This window comes from Podarcis gaigeae (assembly GCF_964106915.1).
Source record: "Podarcis gaigeae genome assembly, chromosome: 4".
NCBI lineage: Eukaryota > Metazoa > Chordata > Lepidosauria > Squamata > Lacertidae > Podarcis > Podarcis gaigeae.
The window spans coordinates 93,841,117-93,867,501 of NC_139677.1; the positions used below are offsets into that span (position 1 = coordinate 93,841,117).

Below are 26,385 nucleotides of genomic sequence, written 5' to 3' on the forward strand. Positions count from 1 at the left end.
GCAAGGGTAATGCACATCATTGTTGGCTATCCAATCGCAAAAGAAAAAGCATTCTGGGCAGCTGGGACCCAGAGGTCTGATGTAGCCCCAAGCAACTTGTTCCACAAGGCCTGAGAACCCGAAGAGCTATTTCCCCGCTCTTTTATTTCGCATCTGAGGATGACAAGAACATGATTAACAGCCAAAAGGCCAGTCACATCAATGCATTAAGAGGACAAAAGAGCTTTGTGATTGACAGAGGGGACCTAAAAAGGAAACCCGCTCATTCTTCCCCCAGGAATGGCTCTGGACAGAGACGCCTGAAACCCTAGCCCTTAAAAGCTTCTCTCATTACTACCAGCTCACCTTGCAGGTAAGCACCTTCCTGGTTCAGAAAGTCAGTCACATAGCTGAAATAGAGCCACCGCTAATAACTGATAATGGTGGGGGAGTGAGGGGGGCGGGGAATCACGCAATCAGTGGCTGGTTGTGCTGTTGTAATTCTTCCACTGCTTGTCTGCAGGCAGAGAGCAGAGAGGCATTGTCCCTGCAACCAGATCTGGCAAAACGGACCAACGATATAACCAAGGAGAGCATATGTTTTACTGTTTGGAGAGAGCCAGTATCAAGGAATTCCCAAACAACCAACAAGGGGAGAGGTTACACTTTTGATCAACGGGATGAATATGGTAGCTTGAGAAACTAAGAACTGTTGCATCAAATTGGCTGTAAGCGTTTGAGAGTAATGAGGGGGCTCTTTTTTTACATTCAAGCTGTATATAAATTATGTGAAATAAATAAACAAACAATGATGCTATAAATTTCCACAAAACTAAAAAAAAAAAAAAGACATTTCAAATCTCTAGGTGACGTTCCAGGGGGTAATACTGTCTATTTGAAATTTACCAATGGACACAGCTAAATAGTTTGTGTGCAAATGAACTCTCACATAGTAACACAGGTGGCGCTGTGGTGTAAACCACTGAACTTTTTGGGCTTCCTGATCGGAAGGTTGGCGGTTCAAATCCCAGTGATGGGATGAGCTCCCATTGCTCTCTCCCAGCTCCTGTCAACCTAGCAGTTCGAAAGCAGGCCAGCGCAAGTAGATAAATAGGTACCACTCTGGCAGGAAGATAAACAGTGTTTCTGTGTGCTCTGGCTTATGTCACGGTGTCCCGTTGCGCCAGAAGCGGTTTAGTCATGCTGGCCACATGACCCAGAAAGCTGTCTGTGGACAAAAGCCATCTCTCTCGGCCTGAAAGCAAGAAGAGCATCACAACCCCATAACAGTGGTACCTTCGGGTTAAGTACTTAATTCGTTCCGGAGTTCCGTACTTAACCTGAATCTGTTCTTAACCTGAAGCACCACTTTAGCTAATGGGGCCTCCTGATGCTGCCGCACCGCCGGAGCACGATTTCTGTTCTCATCCTGAAGCAAAGTTCTTAACCTGAAGCACTATTTCTGGGTTAGCAGAGTCTGTAACCTGAAGCACATGTAACCCGAGGTACCACTGTAGTTGCCTTTGACTGGACTTAACCATCCAGGGGTCCTTTACCTTAAAAAAAAAATGCTTCCCCCTCTCATCTCCAGATAAGCACACATGAATGTATACACAGTTCCAATTTATCCCTGCCTTGAGCGTCTAAGAGGCACAATTCCATAAACAGATACGCACTGACATTTCTCCTCTTAAACCACAGCAGAAAGATGCTGAAATTAGGAATGGGGAGAAGGGGGGATGCTCTCACATCTCACAAACCTGCCTCTGTGGGGAAAACCTCTTAGGTCTTCCCTTCTCCATCTCCATTAGAAAGCCCATTCCTAGTTAACACAACCCAGAAAGCTGGGGCCAAAGCCAGGCCAGACCAAGTTAACAATGACCATGAGGCAGTTGAGGGGGTCTGCTGGTTCCCAGGACTTGGGCCATAAGGCAGAGGATTTGGACCAGATGTTCTTCAGATTCTTTCCAACACTGAAAGCCTGGCTGCATGAATTTCATCAGAAAAGACACATGTAGCTATGGAACATGACGACGTCCTTTGAAAGAACTCCAAGCATAACGATCAACAAGCTGCAATAACTTTTATTTACTGACTTAATCTAAAACATGGAATCAAGCTGAAAGGAAGTCATCCTTCTCAGTGTTTTATTTTTCCCAAAATTTAAGAAATAGAAGTCAGCTGGATCTAAAATTAAGGTATCATAAGACGTGCCCATTATGCTTCCAATTCTCTCTCCCACCCCCTTCTTTTTTCAGTAATGAATGCACAGTAGTAGTTATTTGCAGTAAGGAAAACCTCTAAACATCTACTGCATGATACTGGGGCCTCAGTATAGAAAGTGGAAGCTTATTAAATTAGAGCTTGTATAATAAAACACTCTCAGAAAATGGACCCTGGCTCAAAAATATCAGATGTACCTCTCACTGGTACAGCTAATGGAATTACAGCAGGGATTAAATTTCACCCACTGAGACTTCAGTAATTACTGCAGAATATATTTCAATTTCATGTGGTATGTTGGTATAGTCATACGTTTTCACGAAGGCCAACACTTCTTACCCACTCACTCACTCTGTCAATAGGAGAAACAGTGTGTAAATGGAAACATTAGGCATATGGACCGCCAAACTCCAAAATAAACTATATCAGAGTAACTTCTTTTAAAAACTTGATCTTTAAAGGAAAATAGACACTACTTGAAATCTGGATATACAAAGAAAGCTGGTTTTCCCCCCTTGACACCAACTAGTGTGAACACCAGCAAGTATCAAGACAGCTTGGTTCTCAAATGGAAGCAGATACATCTTGTTTGTTTGATCGCTTAACCAGGTTGAAATCATAAAGCCCATTGGGAATGATCTATAATGAATTGGGGAAAAATATTTCGGAATAATTTTCTAAAGAGGCCAGAGGCTTTCCTGTTAGGAATAATGAGGTCCTAGTTACCAAGTAAACAAATAAATATGTTTATGTATGCCACTACAGCAACGAGAATCCTATATGCACAAAGATGGAGAAAGGAGATAGTACCTACAAAGGAGGAGTGGCAGATGAAATTAATGGAATATGCAGAATTAGCAAGCTTAACCAGCAAAATTAGAGAGCAAGAAGAGAAAAGTTCTAAAGAGGAATGGAAGCCATTTGTAGACTACCTAAAAAACCATTGTAAAAATGTTAGAACTTGAGTCGGTTTGGAGTAAGTTCCGTAGTTAAAGATTATAATAAGAAGAATTAGAATGTTTAAATAGTTAGAAAAAACAGAATTGGCAGCAGAAATGGGAAAATTTAGGGAGCCATGAAAGAATGGACAGGAAGTCGATGGAATAGAATTATGGATTGGTGTCATGTATCTATTTTTTCCCTTTTTCTTCTTCTTCCTTTTTTTTTTTATTCTTCAGTTCTGTATTTTGTATTCTTATAATTTATTTTTTAATGAAATCACAAAGCCCATTCAGTTATGAACACGATTTCACACTGCCCTATCTTTAGACACCAAAAGCCAATTTGTTTTTTAAAAAGATTTATTGTATGCTTCTGGAACATATTTAGACTTGTGTTTTGGTGAGCCTCCAGGAAGAAGGGCACACATCACTGCACGCTTCCAGCAGCTCTAATCTGGCATGCTGATGCTACACTTAAAAGAGAGTAAACCTCATCAGCTTAGAGGTTTGTAATGGAACATAGCTGGCATCAATACAATCCATTTGGGCTTTAGTGAGTCACTAGCAAATCAAAGCATTTGCCCAATGATGGGCTGTGTTTATTTCCCCTAATGTGAATTGATTTCATTTACTGCTATACGAAGGGATTATAAAGCTACAGTTAAGGACAATTTAGGTAGAATCAAAGACATATTCCTAATTCCAGAGTTTCTTAGGGAGAAAAGACAGAAAAGCAATGGGCCAACATGCGAGCTCACTCTGGCCACCGAAAGGGAAGACAAACTTAACTGGAAATAATTAAGATAAAACAATACACTGATGAGCTAGAATTTCAGTATATGATAAATAGCACAAGCCTGAAAGGTAACAGCTAACTAAGTGAAGATGCTCTTGTTAGCCCTGACACTGATGTAAGGAGTTTCCTTTTTAAAAAATATTTATTTTCCAAATGATTTTTCTGAATAACAACATTTTGACAGTCAATTATACACTAAATTCATCTTGTTTAACTTCCTCCCCACCCCCCACCCCGGCTTCCAACTTCAATCAATCATCGTCATGCATATCATTATTTTTCCTCTATAAATTTCAAATCTTATTTATAAATACATGGTCCAAATTTAACGCATCATAAATGTTACAACTCTGCTAATGTTGTAAGGAGTTTCCAATGCCCCATCAGAAGGTGGGCCATTTAACTATGTTGTACTCAGACTAGGCGTATTGAAATCAAAGCACCATAGTCATGTTCATTAATTTCAATGGGTCTACTTTGAGTAAATCTGATTTAAATGCCACCCAGCATATTCTAATCAGTGAAAGCTTCCAATGCAGGGGTCAGCAAACAATTTCAGCAGGGGGGCGGTCCACTGTCCCTCCGACCTTGTGGAGTGGCTGGACTATATGGGGGGATGAACGAATTCCTATGCCCCACAAATAACCCAAAGATGCATTTTAAATAAAAGGACACATTCTACTCATGGAAAAACATGCTGATTCCCGGACCATCCACAGGCCGGATTTAGAAGGCAATTGGGCCAGATCCGGCCCCCAGGCCTTAGTTTGCCTAGCCATGTTCCAGTGCATCACCAGGCGCAGTGGCTGAATGCCTGTTCTTGCAACTACTGTTTCAGAGTGGATCATAGCAACATATAAAGAGCCCTACTGAACAGAACAAAAATCCCACCTGGAACAGCATCCTGCTCTCACATTGGCCAACCAGGTGCCTGTGGGAAGTTCACAATCTGGATATGGGCACAACAGTGATCTGTTGCCTTGTAATTCCCAGTAAGTGATGTGCAGTTTCCTGGAGCTGTGTCTGGCATTATTACATACTTTGCAATAGCCAGCCACTACACAGCATTAAGGGACGTGGGTGGCGCTGCGGGTTAAACCACAGAGCCTAGGACTTGCCGATCAGAAGGTTGGCGGTTCGAATCCTTGCAACGGGGTGAGCTCCCGTTGCTCAATCCCTGCTCCTCCCAACCTAGCAGTTCGAAAGCACATCAAAGTGCAAGGAGAATAGGTACCACTCCAGCGGGAAGGTAAACCAGTGCGCTGCTCTGGTTCGCCAGAAGCGGCTTAGTCATGCTGGCCACATGACCCGGAAGCTGTACGCTGGCTCCCTCAGCCAATAAAGCGAGATGAGCGCCGCAACCCCAGAGTCGGTCACGACTGGACCTAATGGTCAGGGATCCCTATACCTTTAATATAATATAATATAATATAATATAATATAATATAATAATACAATAGCATTAGCAAGCAGTGATTTCTCAGTGGCCTTACAAGCTTATGTGCACACAAGTCAAAGAAATGTCAGTCTCCATAATTTAAGGAACGCCTACATTTTAAAAGTCTTTTTGGGGATTTAACTCCCCTAATCTGTAAGCAGAGCAGCCAGTGCTTCCCAACAGGCTTAATAAAGAGACCCATTGTCAAATACTTTGTTAGATGCTGCTTTTGCATAACAGATTTCATTTGCCCCTCATAATCCCACAACATGATTTTTAGCTCCGTAAATCCAGCATTTCATTTAGGTTTTTTATTCTTCTGGTTTGATTTCTTCATTATACTAATCAACATCAATCCTCATTAAACACCAGAATGAACACTGCTGACTTCCGCAAGGAACAAAATTCCACCAATGACTCAAGTCAACCATACAAATCTATTAACATTCCTTCATTTCAAAATGTCAAGCTAATGGGTAAGGACTTGCCATTGGGCAGGGGGGGGGGGCATGAGAATTCTACCACAATACAAAAAAATATGAGAACTGGTAATGTGAATTATAAGGATTTCTACCTTCAGGGCACAGAATACATTATATATAATATGCAATTCAAAAGGGAAGGGAATTGAAAGGATGAACTTTTCTATTTGCAAGTAAATGAAAGAAAAATTACTATATGGATGTGAATATTTAATAGTACTGAGTGTTTCTACAAAGGTGTTTCATTTTTAAAGCTTCATTTTATGAAAGCTTATTGGACTGAAAAAGAAAGGGATGTATTCCCAACAACAGAACTTTTTTAAGGGTTGAAGTTGTTGAGGGTTTTTTTAGGGTTGAAGTTTTGTTTAGGATTTTACTCCAGGAAATAAACTACCACAGGGGCCGGATTAAACCGACCGGCGGGCCGAAATTGAGCCCCTGATAATGATATTGGAAACTGCTATATATAAGTACTAAGAAACTCAGATGGAAAAGATTTGAGGAAGTCAAGTAATATGTTTAGGAAGATGGATTTTGATTGATTAATTAATTAAGTTTTTGTTTATGTGGTGATTTGATGTCTTTTATGTTATATGTTCTTTTTTCTTTTTTCTTTTTCTGTTTCATTCTTTTTTCTTTATTATTGTTGGCTCTTTCTTTGGTTATGTTTATGTATGGAAAATAATAAATATTATTGTAAAAAATAATAATAAAGAAATTGGGCCCCTGAAACAGACTTTGGACATGCCTGAAGTAGATAAACAACTTCTGGTCTTGACTTTAACTGAAAATGTTACAATGTTTAAAGGTTGGTTCAAATCCCAATCTGTTAGATTACCAATATTAAATGGAGCTGATTTTAGGGACAAACATGTATATGTGATGAGCTCATTTATTGGAAAATAAGCCACAGGGCAAAGGACTAATTAATGAAATGAAGGAAAGTTGCAAGACCATGATGTTTGTTGAGTTTACACAGTACGACCTACAATTAATGTGACCCACAGAAAATGTGTGAGAAGGGTTCCTGGCAGACACCCTACATTTCCAAAACAAGACACTACATTGATACACATCAGATGATCAAGCTTGTTTCCAGTTCTTATAACACTTCCCTGCTTTTGCAACTAGATCTTGAAGAATAGAAGAGTTTAGATGTGTCCCCCTCAATTAAGATAAAGAGACATAATCACACAGCTGGTGAGAAGATGTCCACTCAGGAATGAATGCACAAGATGAAATTAAAATTATTGCTGGTCAAAGCTTCTGGATGGAAGCAAGGCATGGCTTTTTATGCATGTACTCCCTGTGTAGTACATATTGGTTTCTCTTTTTCTTGATTGGCGTACATCTGGAGGGAAGCTTACATAAGCTGCTGTTTGGGAATTCTGTTTGGTTCAGTTTATGTTCCACACGTTCTTATAAAATTTGCAAAGGCAAACAATAACAAAATAAGAAAATAAATAATGTATGGACATCTTCCCAACACTACCAACATTCCTCTGAGTTCATAAATGTGGAAAAACAAGCTTCACATTTTCATATATGATTGTATCCAGTGTTAGGTTATACCTAAAGAAGACCCACTGAAATTGATGGACATGACTTAGGTCCATTAATTTCAATGGATCTGAGTGAAACCGAGCTGGATATAGTCTATAATGTTGTCTATTTTCCTTTAAAACTTTGCAAAATGTATTATATTATCAAATGAGAACGAATCACATGGATGACACTTTCCTTGCATTCTGTGTGCCACCAGCTCTGTTACCTTTGTGCAAGGCCACAATCTGCCATTGTTTGCTATCAGAAACCTTCAACTACCCAGCAATCTTTCCTCCCATTTGGCTTTATTTAAAAATAAGGTTTTCTTTAATTCACAAAAACACTCATACCAATATTTCCCCAAAAATCTCCAGGAAGGACCCAACCCTACCCTCTTTCTAACCCTGTTTCAGCCCCCTATTTAACTGCCATGCCGGCCCCACGGAAGAGATACCCTAGATCGGGGTCAGCAAGGTTTATCTTGCCTGGGCCGGATCGGTCCCGCAGAGATCCCTCCATGGGCTGGAGCGTGGGCCCCCCCCCCCCCGCAATTTTGGGCATCAGCACATGCACAGACGCGATTTTCAGCGCCACAAAAGCAAGTCCCCGCGCCGCGCTGTGCCAGTTTAGCGCAGCACGCAAGCGGGCAACTTGTTTCGGGGGCAGCTCATGGGCCAGTCAAACGACCTCCATGGGCTGCTTCTGGCCCATGGGCCTTAGGTTGCTGACCCCTGCCCTAGATGATCAACATGCAAATGTTGGAGGAAGCGGAATTTGAACACATATGGTTTTCTTTTTATTTTCCACAAACTTGGGTGTTCAGGGCAAAAAGAAAAACGTTGCTGAATGTCCGGGCTGACGGATGGCTGCCTGGGTATTCTGTTCTGGGAACAAAGGAGGAAAAAAGATTGCATTACCTGAATCACAGGTTATGAGGCACTACCTAAATGGCATTGGGGTCATATTTCACTAATCATCGTCCCCCCCCCCAAAAAAAAAACCCTAGTGCTGCAAATAAATTTATGCAGCAAATAGAATACCTTCTATCTCAAGTTCCATTAAGTTTTCAAAGAGTTCTCACAATACAGAGAACAAATGAGGCCAAACAAAAATGGTAGCTAAATTGGCACACATTATTTTGTGGGATTTCTCGCACTCATCTCTTCAGAAGTGGACTTGGACTTTGATCTTGCAGACAATCACTGAAGTTAATAGGATTCCTTTTGTACAAGTTTGGGAGACTTGTCTTGAGCTGTAACTGAGATGCACTCAACTATAGGAGCAAAATTAAACTGAAATCTTGGTGACTTGTTTGCATAGAAAAGGGGAGGGTATACAAATGTATGTATCAGGGTGCCAGTTTCATTCTCTTCCTTTTTTGTTGAAATAAATGGACAGAAACCTCTTGCATCCTTAATAACTAGTTTCTGCTTGCAACCCTAGCTTTACCCTTTCCTTTCCAAAGTTTAGAACAGATGAATTAAGACATGTCCATTGTGAATCACCAGTAAGGATTAACTACCATAGCAACCAATCTAAGCCGTTGCCCATATAACATCAAGAAAATTGCTGGATTTTCTTAAAGGTATGTTTCAGTAAGCTGGCATTTAGGTATGTGTCATGAACAGAACAAAAGGTTTGGCCTTTTGTGGATTTTTACCACTGTATGAGGTAAATATTTTAACATCAACCTAGTTAATTTTGTATTCTTTGACTATATAAAAGAACAGTAAAATGCGTAAGAGACAAAAAACCTAAAGTAGAAGATACTGCACATATCATGAGAATCCTTTTATTTAACAAACTAACTCCCTCCTTTTATTTATTTTTGTTAACAAAAGAGCATAATGGATAAAGTAATAGACACTTCTCCTTAATATTCACCTCCATATCTACTAATTTTTCCCCCCTGCCTTTTTACCAAATCTGATTTGGTAAAAAGGCAGGGACAAGTAAAAAATGCTCTAGACAATTATCGCAGTAGTTTTTAACACATGTAAAAGGAATGCAGTTCTGCATCAGATTGTTACATTTTAAAATGATCTACAGAAATCAACATTAAAGGAACTGGCAAGGATTTAGTTCTGAATGAAACTGGCAATATCTTTACTTGGATTTTGGAAAGTAAACCTTTGGGGCAGCCAAATATTTAAGGCCAACAGAGACCTTGCTATCCAACCCAGATTTTTTAATGGCTCTCAATACACTCAGCACTTCAGCATTAGAAGTCAAGGGCTTCTGGGAACTCAAAATGAAGCGGGCTTATGGACCATGTCTCTAACAGCTGATCAATCTAGAAGCCCAAAACATGTAGTCAGCAATTTTGAGTACATAATTTTTCATGCGGCAGTAGATAAAGGCCAAGCACCACTCCTGCTTTTGCCTTCAAAATCATCATTTGTGAAACTCTGCCGTCATTCAACAGAAGTTGGAGAAACCATTTATAGCACAATCTGAACCATGTCTACTCAAGAGTAAGCTCCATTAGATCACAGAGGGGCTGAATGCCAGGTAAACACGTATAGGATAGTAAACCTATCTGTTTGGTCTTCTACGTATCTAAGCCAGCTATTACTGAGTCGTTTTTTTGTTGTTTCTTTTTTTTAATTTAAAAAAAACAGGAAACTTGAAAGGCACACATCGACCAAATTCCAATACAGTGGAAAGGATGAACTTAGACACAGGAGAAAATCTAAATAAAAAAATAAAGGAGATCACAGAAAAATCAGGGCATGATTTATGGAGGCAACAAAACTTCAAAGTCTAAGGGACACATATAAGAGTTCCATATGGCTGACAGCCACAGATGATGCTTAATTCTTGATATGTCACTATTTTATGCTGCAGGAGCTTCTCCCATCTTTTCCTCAGCCCCATTTCATTTTCCAGTTATACCAGGATGTCTACTGTTTCTCCCTCTCTAGTTAGCCTTCCTGCCATAGTACCTGCAGATCTCTTGACCTGGTGTCCCATAATGTGATGTTGCTACTGCTTCTTGTGATGCCTTCAAGAATATGGCTAGGGAAGAGGAGCTGGAAGATGAACTGAACTGATCATCCTCTGTCACAGGGTGCCTGGAAGCCACACTTTTAACAAACGACAAGCTATTTTATGCTGCTGAGCATTCAGTATCAACACACACACAAACATAGACACCTGGAACACAAAAGAATACCGCTGCGTGGGCAATCGTTTAGCCCGCAGTGACTTTCAAAACCAGGACAGAGCCATTTCAGGGTTCTCTACAGCATCTAACACATCACTAGCACTAAATAAAATTATATTGTCACAAGAGCTATATATGGCTTCAAGATGAACACGCTCTACTCAATGCAAAGTAGCACATTTTGCAATGTTATTCATATTCAGTGTAGACATATGGAAATAGTGGGGTGGAGACCTTCAATTTCAGTGGGTATACTGTGGATGTGACTTGGGTGGACATCACCCATACAGAATTGGGGGGAAATGGAAATGGGAGAGAATTAACCATCTCATACTAATCACATTAGTACTGCAGAATATCTTGTTGCTTTCGAATAATGAGTAATCTAACCTAACAGCCAGCAAGACGGCCTGCTGGATTTATTTTCTGCTCACATTTGTTGTAAACTCATTTAAGCTGTTTGTTAGACGGCCGGGAGCACAGACTGGTTAAGGGAGATGCCTTGGTAAAATGCCTGATTTTAGCACGCATCACCACAGCCAAGTTAAGACAATGAAAAGAGCTGTCATAAAGCAAAGGTCAGCCACAAAACGATGTGATCATCATGAAAGACGCCAAGTGAGAAATAAGCTAGCCAAGGAAAAAGCAGACAGAATTATGACTGTTTTCCTCCTTCACAGATCCCATGAGCAGGTTTAGAAGAGGTTTATGCAATTTGTTCAACTTAAACTACTTGAACGACTTACCAGCCACAAGCTTTGTCGCCAAGATTTGGGGGCTTGCTCTCCCTTCTCAAAAATCAGCATCACAGAAATGCTAACAATATCCAAATGAAAATATCTATGCATCTTCACCAAATGAAGCAATTCAAACACACTGAATGCTTTGAGGCTTTCCTTTCTTTGCACACAGCCCATTCTGTTTTGAGCACGATCCTAAAGAAGAATTCTGGAGAACTTGGTACTTTGGTCACAACTGTGTGGCATTTTGGTTCATCCTGTGGGTTAAACCACAGAGCCTAGGACTTGCCGATCAGAAGGTTGGCGGTTCGAATCCCTGCGACGGGGTGAGCTCTCATTGCTCGGTCCCTGCTACTGCCAACCTAGCAGTTCGAAAGCATGTCAAAGTGCAAGTAGATAAATAAGTACCGCTCCGGCGGGAAGGTAAACGGTGTTCCCGTGCGCTGCTCTGGTTCACCAGAAGCGTCTTAGTCATGCTGGCCACATGACCCAGAAGCTGTACGCCGGCTCCCTCGGCCAATAAAGCGAGATGAGCGCCGCAATCCCAGAGTCAGTCATGACTGGACCTAATGGTCAGGGGTCCCTTTACCTTTAATATCACTTACCCTATTATGGCTTTTTGATTTTTTTCTGAAGGACCAAGACAACTATCTACCATTTCTGTCAACTTTGCAACTTAATAGATTCCCCAGGGCTTTTGGAATATGAAAGCAAAATATCTTTTAACATTTTAGTGGCTTGTAGTATTGTGGACAGTTTGAGCATATGACACCGATAGTGGCCCAATTGGACTGGCTGCCAATTGGTTTCTGAGCCCAATTCAAAGTGTTGCCCTTGACCTATAAAGGCTTAAGCAGCTCAGGACTGCAGTACAGTGGTACCTCAGGTTAAGAACTTAATTCGTTCTGGAGGTCCATTCTTAACCTGAAACTGTTCTTAACCTGAGGTACCACTTTAGCTAATGGGGCCTCCCGCCGCCACATGGTTTTTGTTCTCATCCTGAAGCAAAGTTCTTAACCCAAGGTACTATTTCTGGGTTAGTGGAATCTGTAACCTGAAGCGTCTGTAACCTGAGGTACCACTCATGGACCACCTCTCCCCATATGAACTGACCTGGACCCTGTACTCCTCATCTGTGACCCCACCTCATGTACCTTTTTGCTTTGGCTCCCAATTTGTGGAATGATCTCCGTAGGGAGGCTTGCTTGGTGCCTTCATTATGTATCTTCAGGTAACAGGCAAAAACCCAGGAGAAACCCAGCCAGATGGGAGGGGTATAAATAAATTTATTATTCTTATTCTTATTCGTATTCTTCTTCTTAAAACACTCCTCTTCTTTCAGGTCTCCGGCTAATTAAACAATCTATTTGTGGGGGGTGTTATTATTTTGATTGTTATTATGTTGTTTATTTTTGTGTTTTTATCTTGCAAACCGTCCTGTGATCCTAGGATGAAGGGCAGTATAGAAGTTAATAAATAAAATGAAAAATAAATAAAGGAAGGGCTTGTTTTAGGAGGTGCATATTACATGTTAATTTATTGATACTTGTGCTTAGACTCTCGGCAAGGAACAAAAGGAATAAAAACAGATAGGTATGACTTATATTGAATAAATATTTGCATTCATATTCTAATTTGTGTTCGGGCCTACTTTATGATTTTGCTCAAAACTACAGGAAACATTGAGAAGACCCTGTAGAAACTGGTCAAATTCAGAACCTTCTATTAAGTTATTGGCCAGTTATTTTCGTTCCCTCCCCCACGCAAGATAACCTGGGAAGGCCTCCCGCGCCAACTGTGTAACAGCAGAAAAAAAAACCTGAGATGGCTGCTAGTATCAAAAGCCGTTTCCCCTCCATCTTCTTCCTCTAACAATTTCTCCAGCTCCACCCGAACATATGCACCAAGTATGTTCCTGACTACCAATTGGAAATTACTTAATGACTGGAATTATTATAAAAGAGAAGCTTCCAAGTTTTTGCAGCTATTTGGGAAAGTCACAGCTAACAAATGGAAGTAACCACGTTTCCTTCAGAAACCTTTAAAAGCTGGAAAGTTGTAGTTACTTTAGCAGAGTACCCAGTATAAGGCATAATGAAGCAATTTAGGGAACGGAGGAATCAAGGGTCAAAAGATGCTTTAGCACAGCACCTTAGAGACTAAGAGAGGAATTCAACGCCATGCTGCTACAAGCATTTCACCAGCGCAAGCATTTCTGCACATTGTTTTTGGGGTTCTCTAGACACACACACACCCAAAGCCAATCTGGGATGGGCGCAGTGGGAGGACAGTGGGGGAAAAACTGCATTACACTAGTGGAAGTCCTTACATCAGATACATGAAATGAGCCACAAAGATTGTAGGCATATATGGCCATACTTATGAGGGCCATTAAGTTTTAGCCCAGTTAAGGAATGAGTTCTTAAAAACAAGAAGCTTGTGGCACCTTAAAGACTATCAAAATTATTGTGGTATTATTTCATGCACTGTACTAGCCTACATCAGATTTAATTCATTAGCAAAGCATCTAATAAGTGGCAAAGGAAATGGATTTTTTGAATATCCAGAAATGGAAGGCAGCCACAAAAAAGGATTTCAAATGCTTCATGGCACCAGGAACCACCAGATCTGAACTAGTGTTTGTAGCATGCAGGGAAAATATTTTGCAGCATTAACGAAATGACCAACATTTAAGCCAACTGTTGTGTGTGAGAGGAGAGAGTGGATTTTGAGCTATGCAAATAATCCGATTATCACTTTATTTATTAGCTCCTGAATTCTTTTATTTACTTGTCAGGGTTCCTAGCCCACCCCCAAATGGAAAATAACTCAAGGTAATTAGGGCAGAAATAAAAAATTATTAGTAAGACGCCGTTATCCTAATGAGAATCCAAGAAAAGTTTATTTTTCACAACATCATCACAACTTTTTCCAGTACTAAGAATATTTTGGCTGGTTTTTAAGACTACTAATAGTAGGCAGTTGCAGAATTTCATTAGTAGGTGGCAGTCCATGAAAACATTATCTTTTTCTCTTTATACCCAAATGAATAAGTGGATCCTTACAGGACACTCCTCTTTCCACTTCCTTTTTACCAGATGGTGCTGCAGAATAAGATTTCAAGAAGCTTAAAAATTTGCAGTTTAAGGTAATTACTACCAAACCTGTTTTTTGGAATAAATCTAAACTTATTCTTTTTTTAATTTGGAGAAAAACATGAAGTTATAAAAACCGGCCAAGGTTTTTCAAATTACCCTTTAATATAAAGTATGAAAAAATATAGGACAACATACCTGAAAAAGAACATAAACAGGGCAGCAGTAATGCAGAACAAAAGGACCTACAAAAAGGAAAAAGAACATTATTATAAATAGTTGTTACCAAGAATTGTGTAGACACTGATTCTGGGTTGTGAAAAGCTTGAAAAAAAACCTGGGGGGAAGAGGAGTGAGGATTCAGAATTATCTGTATTTTATTTTATTTTTAAAAAATAAATTGAAGTGTGATGGTATAAGTGAAATAAACTCCTACAGTATGGTTATCCTGAATTTTCTGCATAATGCATATTAATAAAATGATGAAATTTTAATCCTCCCTTAGAGCACAATTGTAAGGGAAATGAACTTGTTTCAGATCACCTGATTCTGTGAGATCAGCTCTCCCAAACACATCATTTGGAAGAAAAGATCAGTGGGTCAGAATAAGAGTGCCACAATATTTATTGTTTTCAAATTTAACAAGTTTGAGGTCTCTTCAAGCGTCCCTTATTTCCAACGTGCTTTGATTCCAACATTGTGAAGATTTCTGCCTCCTGATGTCCAAGTGCTAAGGGATTTGGGAACGTTGCATGGAATACTAGAGCAATGAGATGACAGAGCAGGAGTCCAAAAAGTTTTATGGCAAAAAAAGAGCCCTGCCATTTTGATACTGTTATGGCCTCATCTTTCTTTCTGGTTTCCAAGCCTTAAAAAAAAAAAAAAAAGCTTAAATTTTCTGTGGAATCATTCTTTTGTCAAAGTTTTCACAAACGAGAATGCTCCGGGATTTATTCTAATGTTTAGCTAGACATGTTTTGTGGAGTGTCAGAAAAAACCCTGTGTGAAATATGTTTTTGTACAGTTGGTCATATGGGATTTTATAAGGTGCTAAGTGGTTTCTTTTTTTAAAAAAAAGAAACAGATGAGAAATGAACCTTGACGCTGAAAGTATATACAGATGATTAGCAACTGAAGTGACGGAATGAAACAAGGGTTAAAAGAAAGCGGCACAGGCAATTTCCACCCTCTGTCTCTATTTAAACATCCCTACGGACACAAACTTTGTCCTTGTCCTAGCCAGCACTGAACTTCTGCCAAAAGCAAAGTAGTGTTAGTTTCAGCAGCCTGTGGTCCAAAAAGTGCCTCCAGCAGCTGCAGTTCTCCTCTGGCCTTGAAGGGACTCCTTCCTGTTCAACCTTCAGCAGAACTTTGGCTTGGGAGCACAGTTCTTTCTCTCTCTTTCAACAGGCAGCTTAGCAGATCACAGGACAAGCTGCTGACTCTCCTTTCAACTCCTTGTCCTTCCTTCTCCCACCCTACTGTTTTCTTTTCTCATGTATAACGGTGCAGGATAGGTCTCTGCTGTGTCCTACTGCCGTTCCCAGGATTCCTGGAGCTTTGTTCCCCTTTGCTAGTCTGAGTTTTGTCCTTCACCTGTACTGGAGAACTGATCCTTGAAGAAGACCCAAAGATCCGTAGAGTTGTAGGGTTGGAAGGGAACCCAAGGGTCGTCCAACCTCCAGCAATGGAGGAAGAACAGGTAAGTCACACCACAGTGACTAAACTTCTGGAAAAGTCAGGTCAAAAGAAGGGAGCATCTCCCAGGCTGAGACGAGGCCTCCTTCCTCTGCTAGGCCCAACAGGCAGAAGGTGGCTTTACAGACAGAACTAGACTGGCCAAGAAGTCACCAGACAAACTGGGCAGATATACAGATATTAGTAAGTTGGCGTCCTGGACTGAATTCTAGAAAGCATTTTTTTTTTTTTTGTAAATAATATACGAGTCAAGAAATAACTACAGGCAACTTCCCATTTGTGCACATATAGCACACATGTGCCATTTTTGGCACCGGAAGAGGGCGGGGCAGGATTATGCTGACCCATGTGGGGCCTTGGAACGCACTCCCATGTAAATGGGGAGTTGCCTGTATAGAGTTTTAAAGCAGCCATTTTGTGAAAATCCCGCATTAACCCTTAGTATACCAAAACATAAAAGTAAATAAAAACAGAAACTTCAGCCTATTTTGAAGGGATAATAGCCACTTTGTAACAGAGAGAAAATCCTGGTCACAAAAATTATAATTTGGAGTTATGGTGGAATGGAACCTCGGTACCAAACTACAAGATAAGGATAAGGAATAATATCTCTCCCCAAACGACTGTGGGGGTGTCCCTTTACTCCCCCATTCTTTTCAAGGCACATCTATTTTTCTTGCTCCCTCGCTGTCTTTTTCACTTCCCCAAATTTCCTGTCTTTTCTTCCTTCCTGTATCTTTCTCTGTTGATTCTTATTTTCTCTTTCCTCTTTCATGTTCTGTCTTTCAGTTGCAAAAAGTTGGGGCAGGCGGGGAAGACAAGCACTGTGCTGGTTGCTTGTAAAAAAGAAAGCTTGGGATATATTTCCTGCATATCCCCGACAGACATGCAAGTTAAACTAAGGTTACCAGATTTTTTTCAATGAATCCGGGGACACTTTTCAACTTCAATGGATTTTGTCAGGGGACTGATTTGTAAATCTGGGGACTGTCCGCAGGAAAAGGGGATGTCTGGTAACGTTAAGTTAAACCTAAAAGAGGCTGGAATTCTCCCAGTCCTGTTCCCTTCCCCAACCATTAATGTACATTGGAGGCATTCATCAGGATTTGGGCCGAGCGACAACTAGCAAGTCTGCAGAAGCATCCAGACTATGGGCTGACATACAATTATTTCAACAGTTAACTACAATTGCACATATATAAACACTGCTTGCAACTCCCTGCCGTTTTCTCCACGTGCTTCCATTGCTACCTTCTGGCAAAGATCCATGCATAATTTCAGCACAGATATGCGGCCACAGTTGCATCTCAGCATGTTGGTTTAAGTTAATTATTTTATTTTTCCAGCAGTGGGTGATGCTGGCAGCAGTTCAAATTGCTACAAGGCCTTTTTGATCATTAACAGCCAACTTGGGAGCATGTGATTAAAGGCTGGATTCAAACTAAGCTTGCTTCGCTGGGTTTTTTTTCCCCTCACCAAAATAGCCTCTGTTCGTTTTTTCAGATTTTTTTAAAAAATCACTCAGACTATTAGTATTGTTTCTATACTTCATGACAAAGAAGATGAAATTTAAAAGCACCTTTGCAAAAGTCTAGGTCACCTGCAGGTACAATAACCTTCTAAAATTTAACCTTTAATGTTTGCCAACTCCACAAAACAAACTCTTCTCACTAGGTAGCTTGGCTTGAACATTAAGTACAATGCATTGTACAGATCAGCACAATCCTGAAGGTAACCTTGCTGTAGGAGTTGTTTTTTTAAGGCTTAATCTTCTACCAGATAAATTGCTACTTTACCTTTACATTTTACTTCTAGTTAGATGAAACTGGCAGGAAGTTTCTCATGTAGCTACTTAAGACAATTTTCAGTGACTAAAAAGTGGACAATTTCAGGGACGCAGAAGCCACATTCATACCATGCATTTAAAGCACTGCGATACCACTTTAATCAGTCATAGCTTCCTTCAAAGAATTCTGGGAGCTGTAGTTTCTTAAGGGTGCTGAGAGCTATTAGGAGCTTATTAGCCCTTCCCAGAGCTACAGTTTCGAGAATGGTTTAAGAGTCAAGCCCTCTGCCCAGAGAGCTCTGTGAATTGTGGCTCTGGGGTGGAAATGGGGTCTCCCAGCCACTCTCAGCACCCTTAAGAAACCTCTGTTTCCAGAATTCTTTGGGTGTGGGGAACCCCTGACTGCCAGGGCTGTCTTTTCCCGGGGTGCAAGGGGTACGGGGCACCCGGGCACCGAATTCTGGGAGGGGCACCAAATGGATACCTACTGTATACCGGTCCCTCTCGATTGGCAGCAGTGGAAAGCAATGAAGCAAAAGCCCCTGTCCCCTCCTCTTCTGCTCTGTTACTCCGTCAAATGCAGTATTTTCCGCTGCACTGCTGTTACAGGTGAGCGATCCCCCCCCCAAAAAAGGTCAACAACTTTTGGTTCCCCCCTCCCAAAAAAAGCTTAATAAAAGTTAATTTGGGGGCGGCTAAACTAAATTTGGGGGTGCAGGGTGGATCTTTGCACCCCGGCAGCGCATATGCTGACTGCTTTAAAGTGGTGTGATAGTGCTTTAAATGTATGGTGTGAAAGTGGCCAGAGACAATATCCAATCCTCTTGCACAGGACTGTAATATTGAGAGCGGTATGCACTTTTGGTAGCAATACGACACTTACGGACAATGGTCAAGATTCAAAGGGCAGTTTTGCTAATTGGTCAGGACAGCCTCCCTAGATCAAGTCCTGGCCATACTGCCTAACTGGCTCTACTCCAGTCCTTTCTTAGGTGTTTTTGCCTGGCTGTTTCCCCGAACTATGGTGATGCTTCTTGCTTTTGATCAGGGGCGTGTTTTTAAGCAGGGATGCTACAGCACCTCCTGCATTTTTAAGCATCTCTCCTCCCCTTCCCTGATAGTGGTGCTACCTAGGTTCTGTAGGAAAAGAGCAAAAGTGAATGTAGTCTACGATACAGAGATTAGGTATCACCTAAAAAGGCTGAAAAAGATTTCCTATCTCAGACTCTACACAGAAATCCCTTTTGTATCTACCGCATTTTTCGCTCTATAAGATGCACCAGACCACAAGACGCACCTAGTTTTTGGAGGAGGAAAACAAGGGGGGGAAAAATTCTGAATCTCAGAAGCCAGAACAGCAAGAGGAATCGCTGCGCAGTGAAAGCAGCAATCCCTCTTGCTGTTCTGGCTTCTGGGATAGCTGCACAGCCTGCGTTCGCTCCATAAGACACACACACATTTCCCCTTACTTTTTAGGAGGGAAAAAGTGGGTCTTATAGAGCAAAAAACACGGTAAATAGTGTTGTTGCACTAAACTCTAAAGATAAAAATCCAAATATCCCACACGCCCACAAAACAAAACAAGCTAAAGTTATATCTCATAGCCAAAATTGGACAAGATACATTGATAGTTATTTTTAAAAACAAATAGATTTCATACCATATAAAACTATAACTGTGTGTTCAGTGGAAACCAGAGCTGTAAATTAACCTGCACTCTGTTGGAATTCTACTCCAGTTTTTTTGCCTTGCCATGACCCATTCATAGTTGATTGATGTCAGAAGGTCAACAAGCGGAGCTCTGCAACATATAGAGCTTGAAATCTTCCAGCTGTACAAATAACTACATCCAGCCGAAAGACTAAAAGTATCTTGAATGAGTGATATATGTTTGACGAGTTCTTTTTATATCATTTACTTTCCCTACGCTGTTTTTATTAGATGCTCATTAAACAACCTGGATTTCACACATCAGCAAATCGCATGTATAAAAGCACCAAATGTTGCTGATAACTTCACAGTAGAAAATCAAAAATTCATTTCTGAACACCAAGGTGAGGCAGAGGTGCAAAACTTGCTTCAAAGCAACTAGATTTTCTAGGAGTGCTATATAGTTTCCCCCCCTATTCATATCAGTCATATAGTTCCACGCAAATGAAAACTGGAATGCACAATGTAATTTGCTTGTTTAACTAACATTTAATTAGTTATTAATAACTCCAAATGTTAAGTCATTTGTTATGACTGTGCTTAGAAGTATTTGTAGTTTTTGTCCTGTTACTTCCTGTGTAACTTAATTTTAAATTTTCACAAATTCAAAAAAATAATAATTAACAGCTCTCCCTGAAAACCAACCTCCTACCCCTTGCTCAGTATTCCTGTCTACTCTAATCCAGTAATAAGCTCCAGTTATCTGTCAATATTAAAAGGGCAGGACGGCTAATTAAAGGAGAAATTACAATTAATTACTTAAAGGAAGGTGATTTCGTTTGGTGCTATGTGTCTTCCAGTACTTTCAACTCCAGGTGTTATTTTAAAAAGAGTTCTTAAACCCCATTCCAGATCTCATAAAAACTCTTTGAATTATAAAATTACAATAAAAGGCACACACATCTAGGTGAAACGTTTTGTTAAAAAAAAATCGACAACTGTGCAAAAACAGGAGGCTACTTGGGTGTATAGGTACCATGGGACTCTATACATCAAGCACCAAGTCCTTATTTCCTATGACCCTGTGCTTTGAGGTGTGAACTACAGGCAGTTGTGGTCAGGATGCGACCACCACACTGGCCAGAATATTCCTGGTCACTGGAAATCAAGGAGCCAATTCTATGCCAACAACATTTCTCTAACTTCTTCTGCATTTCCTTAGTCACAGCAACTTGTCACCGAGGAAAGCCAGGAGGTTCTCCCAGACACCTTGAGATCAACAGGTGAAGGGTGGTATACGAATTTGATAAATAAATAAAAATAATTTGCCCGCTTGTTAAATCTGGTGCTCCAGGCTCCCTTCCAAATTGCAGGATGCTGACCCTTCCCACCAAAGGCACAGAGATACTTCACAGGGCCTTCAAAAATCCCACTGCACAGGTTTCGGCCTGAGTTAGCATCATGCCTGGTTTCAAAATAGACTGTTGTGAAAGGTTTGGCCTAGGAGCCCTCAGCAATGAACAGAAACACTTACATGTTTTCTAATTGTATTTCTATCTGCCTAAGGCATGTACTTTTTAATAAGTAACGCCAAGGAATTTTAATGTCTCTAAATTGCTGCCCTGCAGAAAACGTGGCAAATGCGAGCTCAAGTTTTAGGAACATGAGGCTGCTGGGTTTTTTGGGTTTTTTTCACACACTGTCATGCAGCTGTCCTGGGTTTATCGTGGAACAGCTGTTTTGGATATCACTAACAGGCAGAGCACCTCAGTGCTGGGGTTTTTTTAAAAAAAGAGAGAGGGAGGGAGGAGGACTCCTGTATTCTTTCAGCAAAAAATATGAAGGGAAAAGGAAGAAATGCAGGGTACTGGTGCAATTTACTCTTGAGTAAGGTAAGAGAATAAGCAAGAAACAAAGAAACCAGCTCTTCAGGAAATTAGGCCTCACCATTCTAATTTGAATGAGGTGTGCTTTTTTAAATGACAATAAATAGTACAATAATAGTAATAAACTTTTTAAGCAATATGTATCAAGAGGCCTGGTCAGGATTGCTTTTATATGCCAATTTCCACGTCACGCTCCAGTTTAGTCACCAGTGAATGCAATTCTTAGGAGGCAAAGTTTAAAACGAATTCTTAGGTGACACTGCAACCAATTTTGATACATTGGATTTAAGATGCATCAGTATCGTACAGGGGCCAAAGTTGGGAAGACCCCATTTCCTGTTGTGTGGACAAAACCATTTCCTGTTGTGTGGTTCATCCTGCAGCAAATAAAAGGCACTAGCGACTTGGGGACATAGTGTCATTTTGACACCTCCAGTTTGTGAAGGGGGAATCACAGCTCAGTCATCGAACACATGCTTCACTTGCAGAATGTCTCAGGTTCAGTCTCCCAGTATCTCCAGTTAAAAATGTTCAAGCAGCAGGTGATGCGAAAGAGAGGTGCTGCAAGTTTGAGTAGATCTGTCAACAGATTGTCTGACCAGGTATCAGGCAGCTTCGCTTGCTGCTAGCCTTTGCTTGGAAGACTACCTCTTCCGAGTCAACATTCTATTCAATTAACTGTTTTTAATTACAGTTAACTGCTTTCAGTGCTAATTTCAATCTCTCTTGTAAATCACTTAAGAGGTTTTGTAATGATCAGGCAGCATACAAATTTTGTTAAATGAATAATTCAGTGGTACCTCGGGTTACATACGCTTCAGGTTACATACGCTTCAGTTTACACACTCCGCTAACCCAGAAATAGTGCTTCAGGATAAGAACAGAAATTGGGCTCCGGTGGCACGGCAGCAGCAGGAGGCCCCATTTGCTAAAGTGGTGTTTCAGGTTAAGAACAGTTTCAGGTTAAGAACGGACCTCCGGAATGAATTAAGTACTTAACCTGAGGTACCACTGTGATATGATATATAATATGATATATGATATGATTATAATATAATATAATATAATATAATATAATATAATATAATGCGAGCACGTTCTGTATTGCAATGGTCTTGCTGCTCTCAGTGGGGGAAATCAGCTCACTCAAAGAGTGTGGCATCCAGGGAATAATGCCACAGTTTGCTTCTAGTTTGTGTGCCACTAGTACAGGAGTGTCTAATGCCGGCATTCAGAGATTTCACCATACAACTGCTGGTGGCATGACTTGGAGTGCACTAGGTGTAGAATCTCTGGCCCATGGGTCAAATTTGGCCCACCAAGGTGTCCAATTTCTCACAATACCTTCTATCCCCATACTACGCCTAGCCACCCATCAGCTGGCGTCACTGTTGATGTCAGCTAATAGGCAGGAGGGCAGGGTTTAATCTTGTATTGGCTGCACAAACCCGTTCCCAGGGCAGGGTTTAATCTTGTATTGGCTGCACAAACCCGTTCCCCACAGGGGAGAAAACTGCACAGCCAGGGCTAGATTAGCAGAGCACGGATTAAAGCCCTCTGCAAAAGCACCATCTGAAGCAGCTCTTGAATGAGAGATCCTTCAGAGGGGCAAAGGCTTTCTGGCTGTTCCTGTGCTTCCATCTCAGCCTCTGGAGCATGGGTAGGCAAGCTAAGGCCCAGGGGCCGGATCCGGCCCAATCGTCTTCTAAATCCGGCCCACGGACGGTCCAGAAATCAGCGTGCTTTTACATGGGTAGAATGTGTCCTTTTATTTAAAATGCATCTCTGGGTTATTTGTGGGGCCTGCCTGATGTTTTCACATGAGTAGAATGTGTGCTTTTATTTAAAATGCATCTCTGGATTATTTGTGCGGCATAGGAATTCGTTCTTCTTCCTTTTTCCTCAAAAATATAGTCCGGCCCTCCACAAGGTCTGAGGGACAGTGGACCGGCCCCCTGCTGAAAAAGTTTGCTGACCCCTGCTAGTCTGGAGGCTCAAACCCGAGAGTGTCAACTTCCTTAAAGCCTTTAGCAAGTCTACCCCTTCCCCTTTAAGTCTCTGGTCTTTGAGGATTTCTTGTGATGTCATAATGACACCATGTGATTGACAGATGAGCGGTCTCACGCACCTGTTGACTTTGACCAGCAAGACAGGTCCTGATGAGTGCCTGGCCCACGGAGCTAAGGGCTCCCCACCCCGGCGCAGACCTTCATTCTTAATTTGTGAACGTGGCTGGACCATATTAAAAGAACAGGAAAGGTACACTGCATTCAGGGCCAAGGATGCAAAATTCACTAGATCTAACTTTCAAAGAGCCGAGCAAAGATATGCATATGAAATGTGTTTGTACACAAGTCAAAATTCTTAAGTACTTTCCACTTTATCATCTCCTCGGCTATCTTGAAACTCTTTAACTGCTGCAGAATTATAGCAAGTATTTTGTACGCCTGTTGCCTACGGGTAACAGGAGTTTGCCCTGTAAGAATCGTGAAGCTTCTTTGGACTTCTTAAGATCAGCAGGCAGGCTGGCATCCAGTATTTCACATACTGTTTCACAGTATGCCAAGGGAAAGGAGATACTCAAGAGACAATTCACCAGAGCTTCTTGACCTTTGCATGAAAGGCTCCCCTGACCTTCATCGGGTTCACTTCTATAATTGTTATTTTTTAATTTGTTAAGTTTTTTTAAAACGTATTTCTTTTTAAAAGATATATTTAAAAGAAAAAAAACCAAAAGCATGCTATAATACTACAATATATAACTATTAATGCAATTTGCTATATCAATTAAACTAATTTTCACAGCTACAACGACTTAATAATCCCGCAAGTCTTCAAATAAGAACAAAGATCAACAAGAAAAATAATCACTTCCATGCCTGCCGAATGTTATTTTACAACCATGTTCTTAAATAACCCCCAGCAGAAAATATAGATTTCCGGAGGCTTACACTCAATTATTCCAATATTAAATAAACTCGACTTTTTAATAAAAAAAAATGCCTTGCTCTCCACCGCACCCCCATAAATAGGTTTCTTCGCCTTATCAAGCATACCATTATCTTATGCTTTAATTAATCAGCTATCGTTGAATGATAAGTTGTATTTTTCCAATTCTGGCCTATTAATATTCTGAGAGTTGTCACTAAATAATCATTTCTATGTCATCTTCTTGTACTCAGCGTATAAAGTAACCAAATAACATCAGCATTCACCCTCTTGGAAGATCATAATCCCAACAATCATTTTATTTCTGATATAACAAAATCCCAGAATATCTAGATTTTTATACACACCTACATAATGTGGAATAGGCTAGCTCCCGGCAAGTTGTATTGCCAGCAATGATCTGCATGCTCAGGGTATATTTCATTGGAAACGCAAAATTAATTTAACACGTATTTATTTGGCTTGCCTGTTCCATTAATTTCAACAGAATAAACATGTTTCCTTTGGGCAGGGGGATGAAGCCAGAGACTACAGGAAAAGTTAACAGTGATCTCAAGGTATCTCATAAAAATTCTTGTGGAATACTCTGCCCACAGAGATTCAGCAAGCACCTTCTGTGCCAACTTTTAAATATCTGCTGGAAACCCTTTTTTTCTGCCAGGCCTATGCAGGAGTATTTCTCCGACAATGGTTTGCTGATTGTTTTTTAACTTTTTGCTTTTTTTAAAAAAAAAGTGTTATGTTATCTTTTTAATGTTGTAAACCACTCTAATATGTTTTGCGATTAAGCAGGAAATTAAGTAAGTAAATGTACTCCAGAAGACCTAATGTATATACAGTGGTGCCTCGGGTTACAGACGCTTCAGGTTACAGACTCCGCTAACCCAGAAATAGTACCTCGGGTTAAGAACTTTGCTTCAGGATGAGAACAGAAATCATGCGGCGGTGGCAGGAGGCCCCATTAGCTAAAGTGGTGCTTCAGGTTAAGAACAGTTTCAGGATAAGAACGGACCTCCAGAATGAATTAAGTTCTTAACCTGAGATACCACTCTAATACAATTTGCAAATTGATTCATACTGTGTACTGATGTCATAAGGTGAAGATGACATCTTTCTCCTTACACAGTGGTACCTCGCAAGACGAAATTAATTCGTTCCGTGAGTTTTTCCGTTGCGATTTTTTCGTCTTGCGAAGCACGGACTTTGGGAAAGCTTCAAAAATACCAAAGTCTTCAAAAACCTCAAAAAAGGCTACCACACCGCGTGCTATGAGTTGCTCCTCGAAGTGAATGCACGGTTTTAAGAAAAAGGAAACAAACTTGCAAGACAAAGGAAACAAACTTGCAAGATGTTTTCGTCTTGCGAAGCAAGCTCATAGGGAAATCCGTCTTGCGAAGCAACTCAAAAAACAAAAAACCCTTTCGTTTTGCGAGTTTTTTGTTTTACGAGGCATTCGTCTTGCGAGGTACCACTGTGTAATATTAATTGTATCCGATAACAAAAAGCACTTTCTCTTGCATAATTACTACATCAGTTCATATATCATTTACACCAGCAAGGCTTCACTGAGCACATAAATAGTTTGTTCATGTACATTTCATACTGAGGTATATAACAGTTGCATGAAATTGCGCAATGGGGAGAACTGCAGAATTCCAATGAATTTTAGAGTCTTCACTTTTGCAAATCTTTCAAGGTTAAAAAATAAAACTAGGAAGAAGAATATTAGTCTGCCCTTTCTGCCTCTGCTGCCTAACTCAGGAGTCTGGAAAGGCAAGGAAAATTGCTTAAATCTAGGTAGCCTGAGCAGCTGAAGTAGTTTCTGTATTAGGTTCTACACCTAGTTTTGTCACAGTCATCATGAATTTCCAAGCAATTTTTGCAGGGCTATTAGGTAGCATAACAAACTTAGTTTCCAAGCACTCTTTGGGCAATGTGATTCCATATTGTTCCATAAATATGATGGAAGTATAGTGCATTAAATATTTTCTCCCCGAGTTCATACAGCTTT

At 40.6% G+C, this 26,385-nt stretch overlaps 1 protein-coding gene across 2 annotated transcripts in view; it reads right to left on the reverse strand.

The window, feature by feature from the left end:
* The window catches only part of TMEM135 (transmembrane protein 135), a 183,088-nt gene that overhangs the window by 49,032 nt on the left and 107,671 nt on the right, over positions 1 to 26,385 (reverse strand). For both annotated transcript variants that reach the window (XR_014563616.1, XM_083736969.1), the window contains exon 6: positions 14,604 to 14,650. Coding sequence is in view for 1 of the 2 variants with exons in the window: in XM_083736969.1 (XP_083593095.1) it covers positions 14,604 to 14,650 (47 nt within the window). In the remaining variant the exon portion in view is untranslated. The remainder of the gene's footprint in view (positions 1 to 14,603; positions 14,651 to 26,385) is intronic.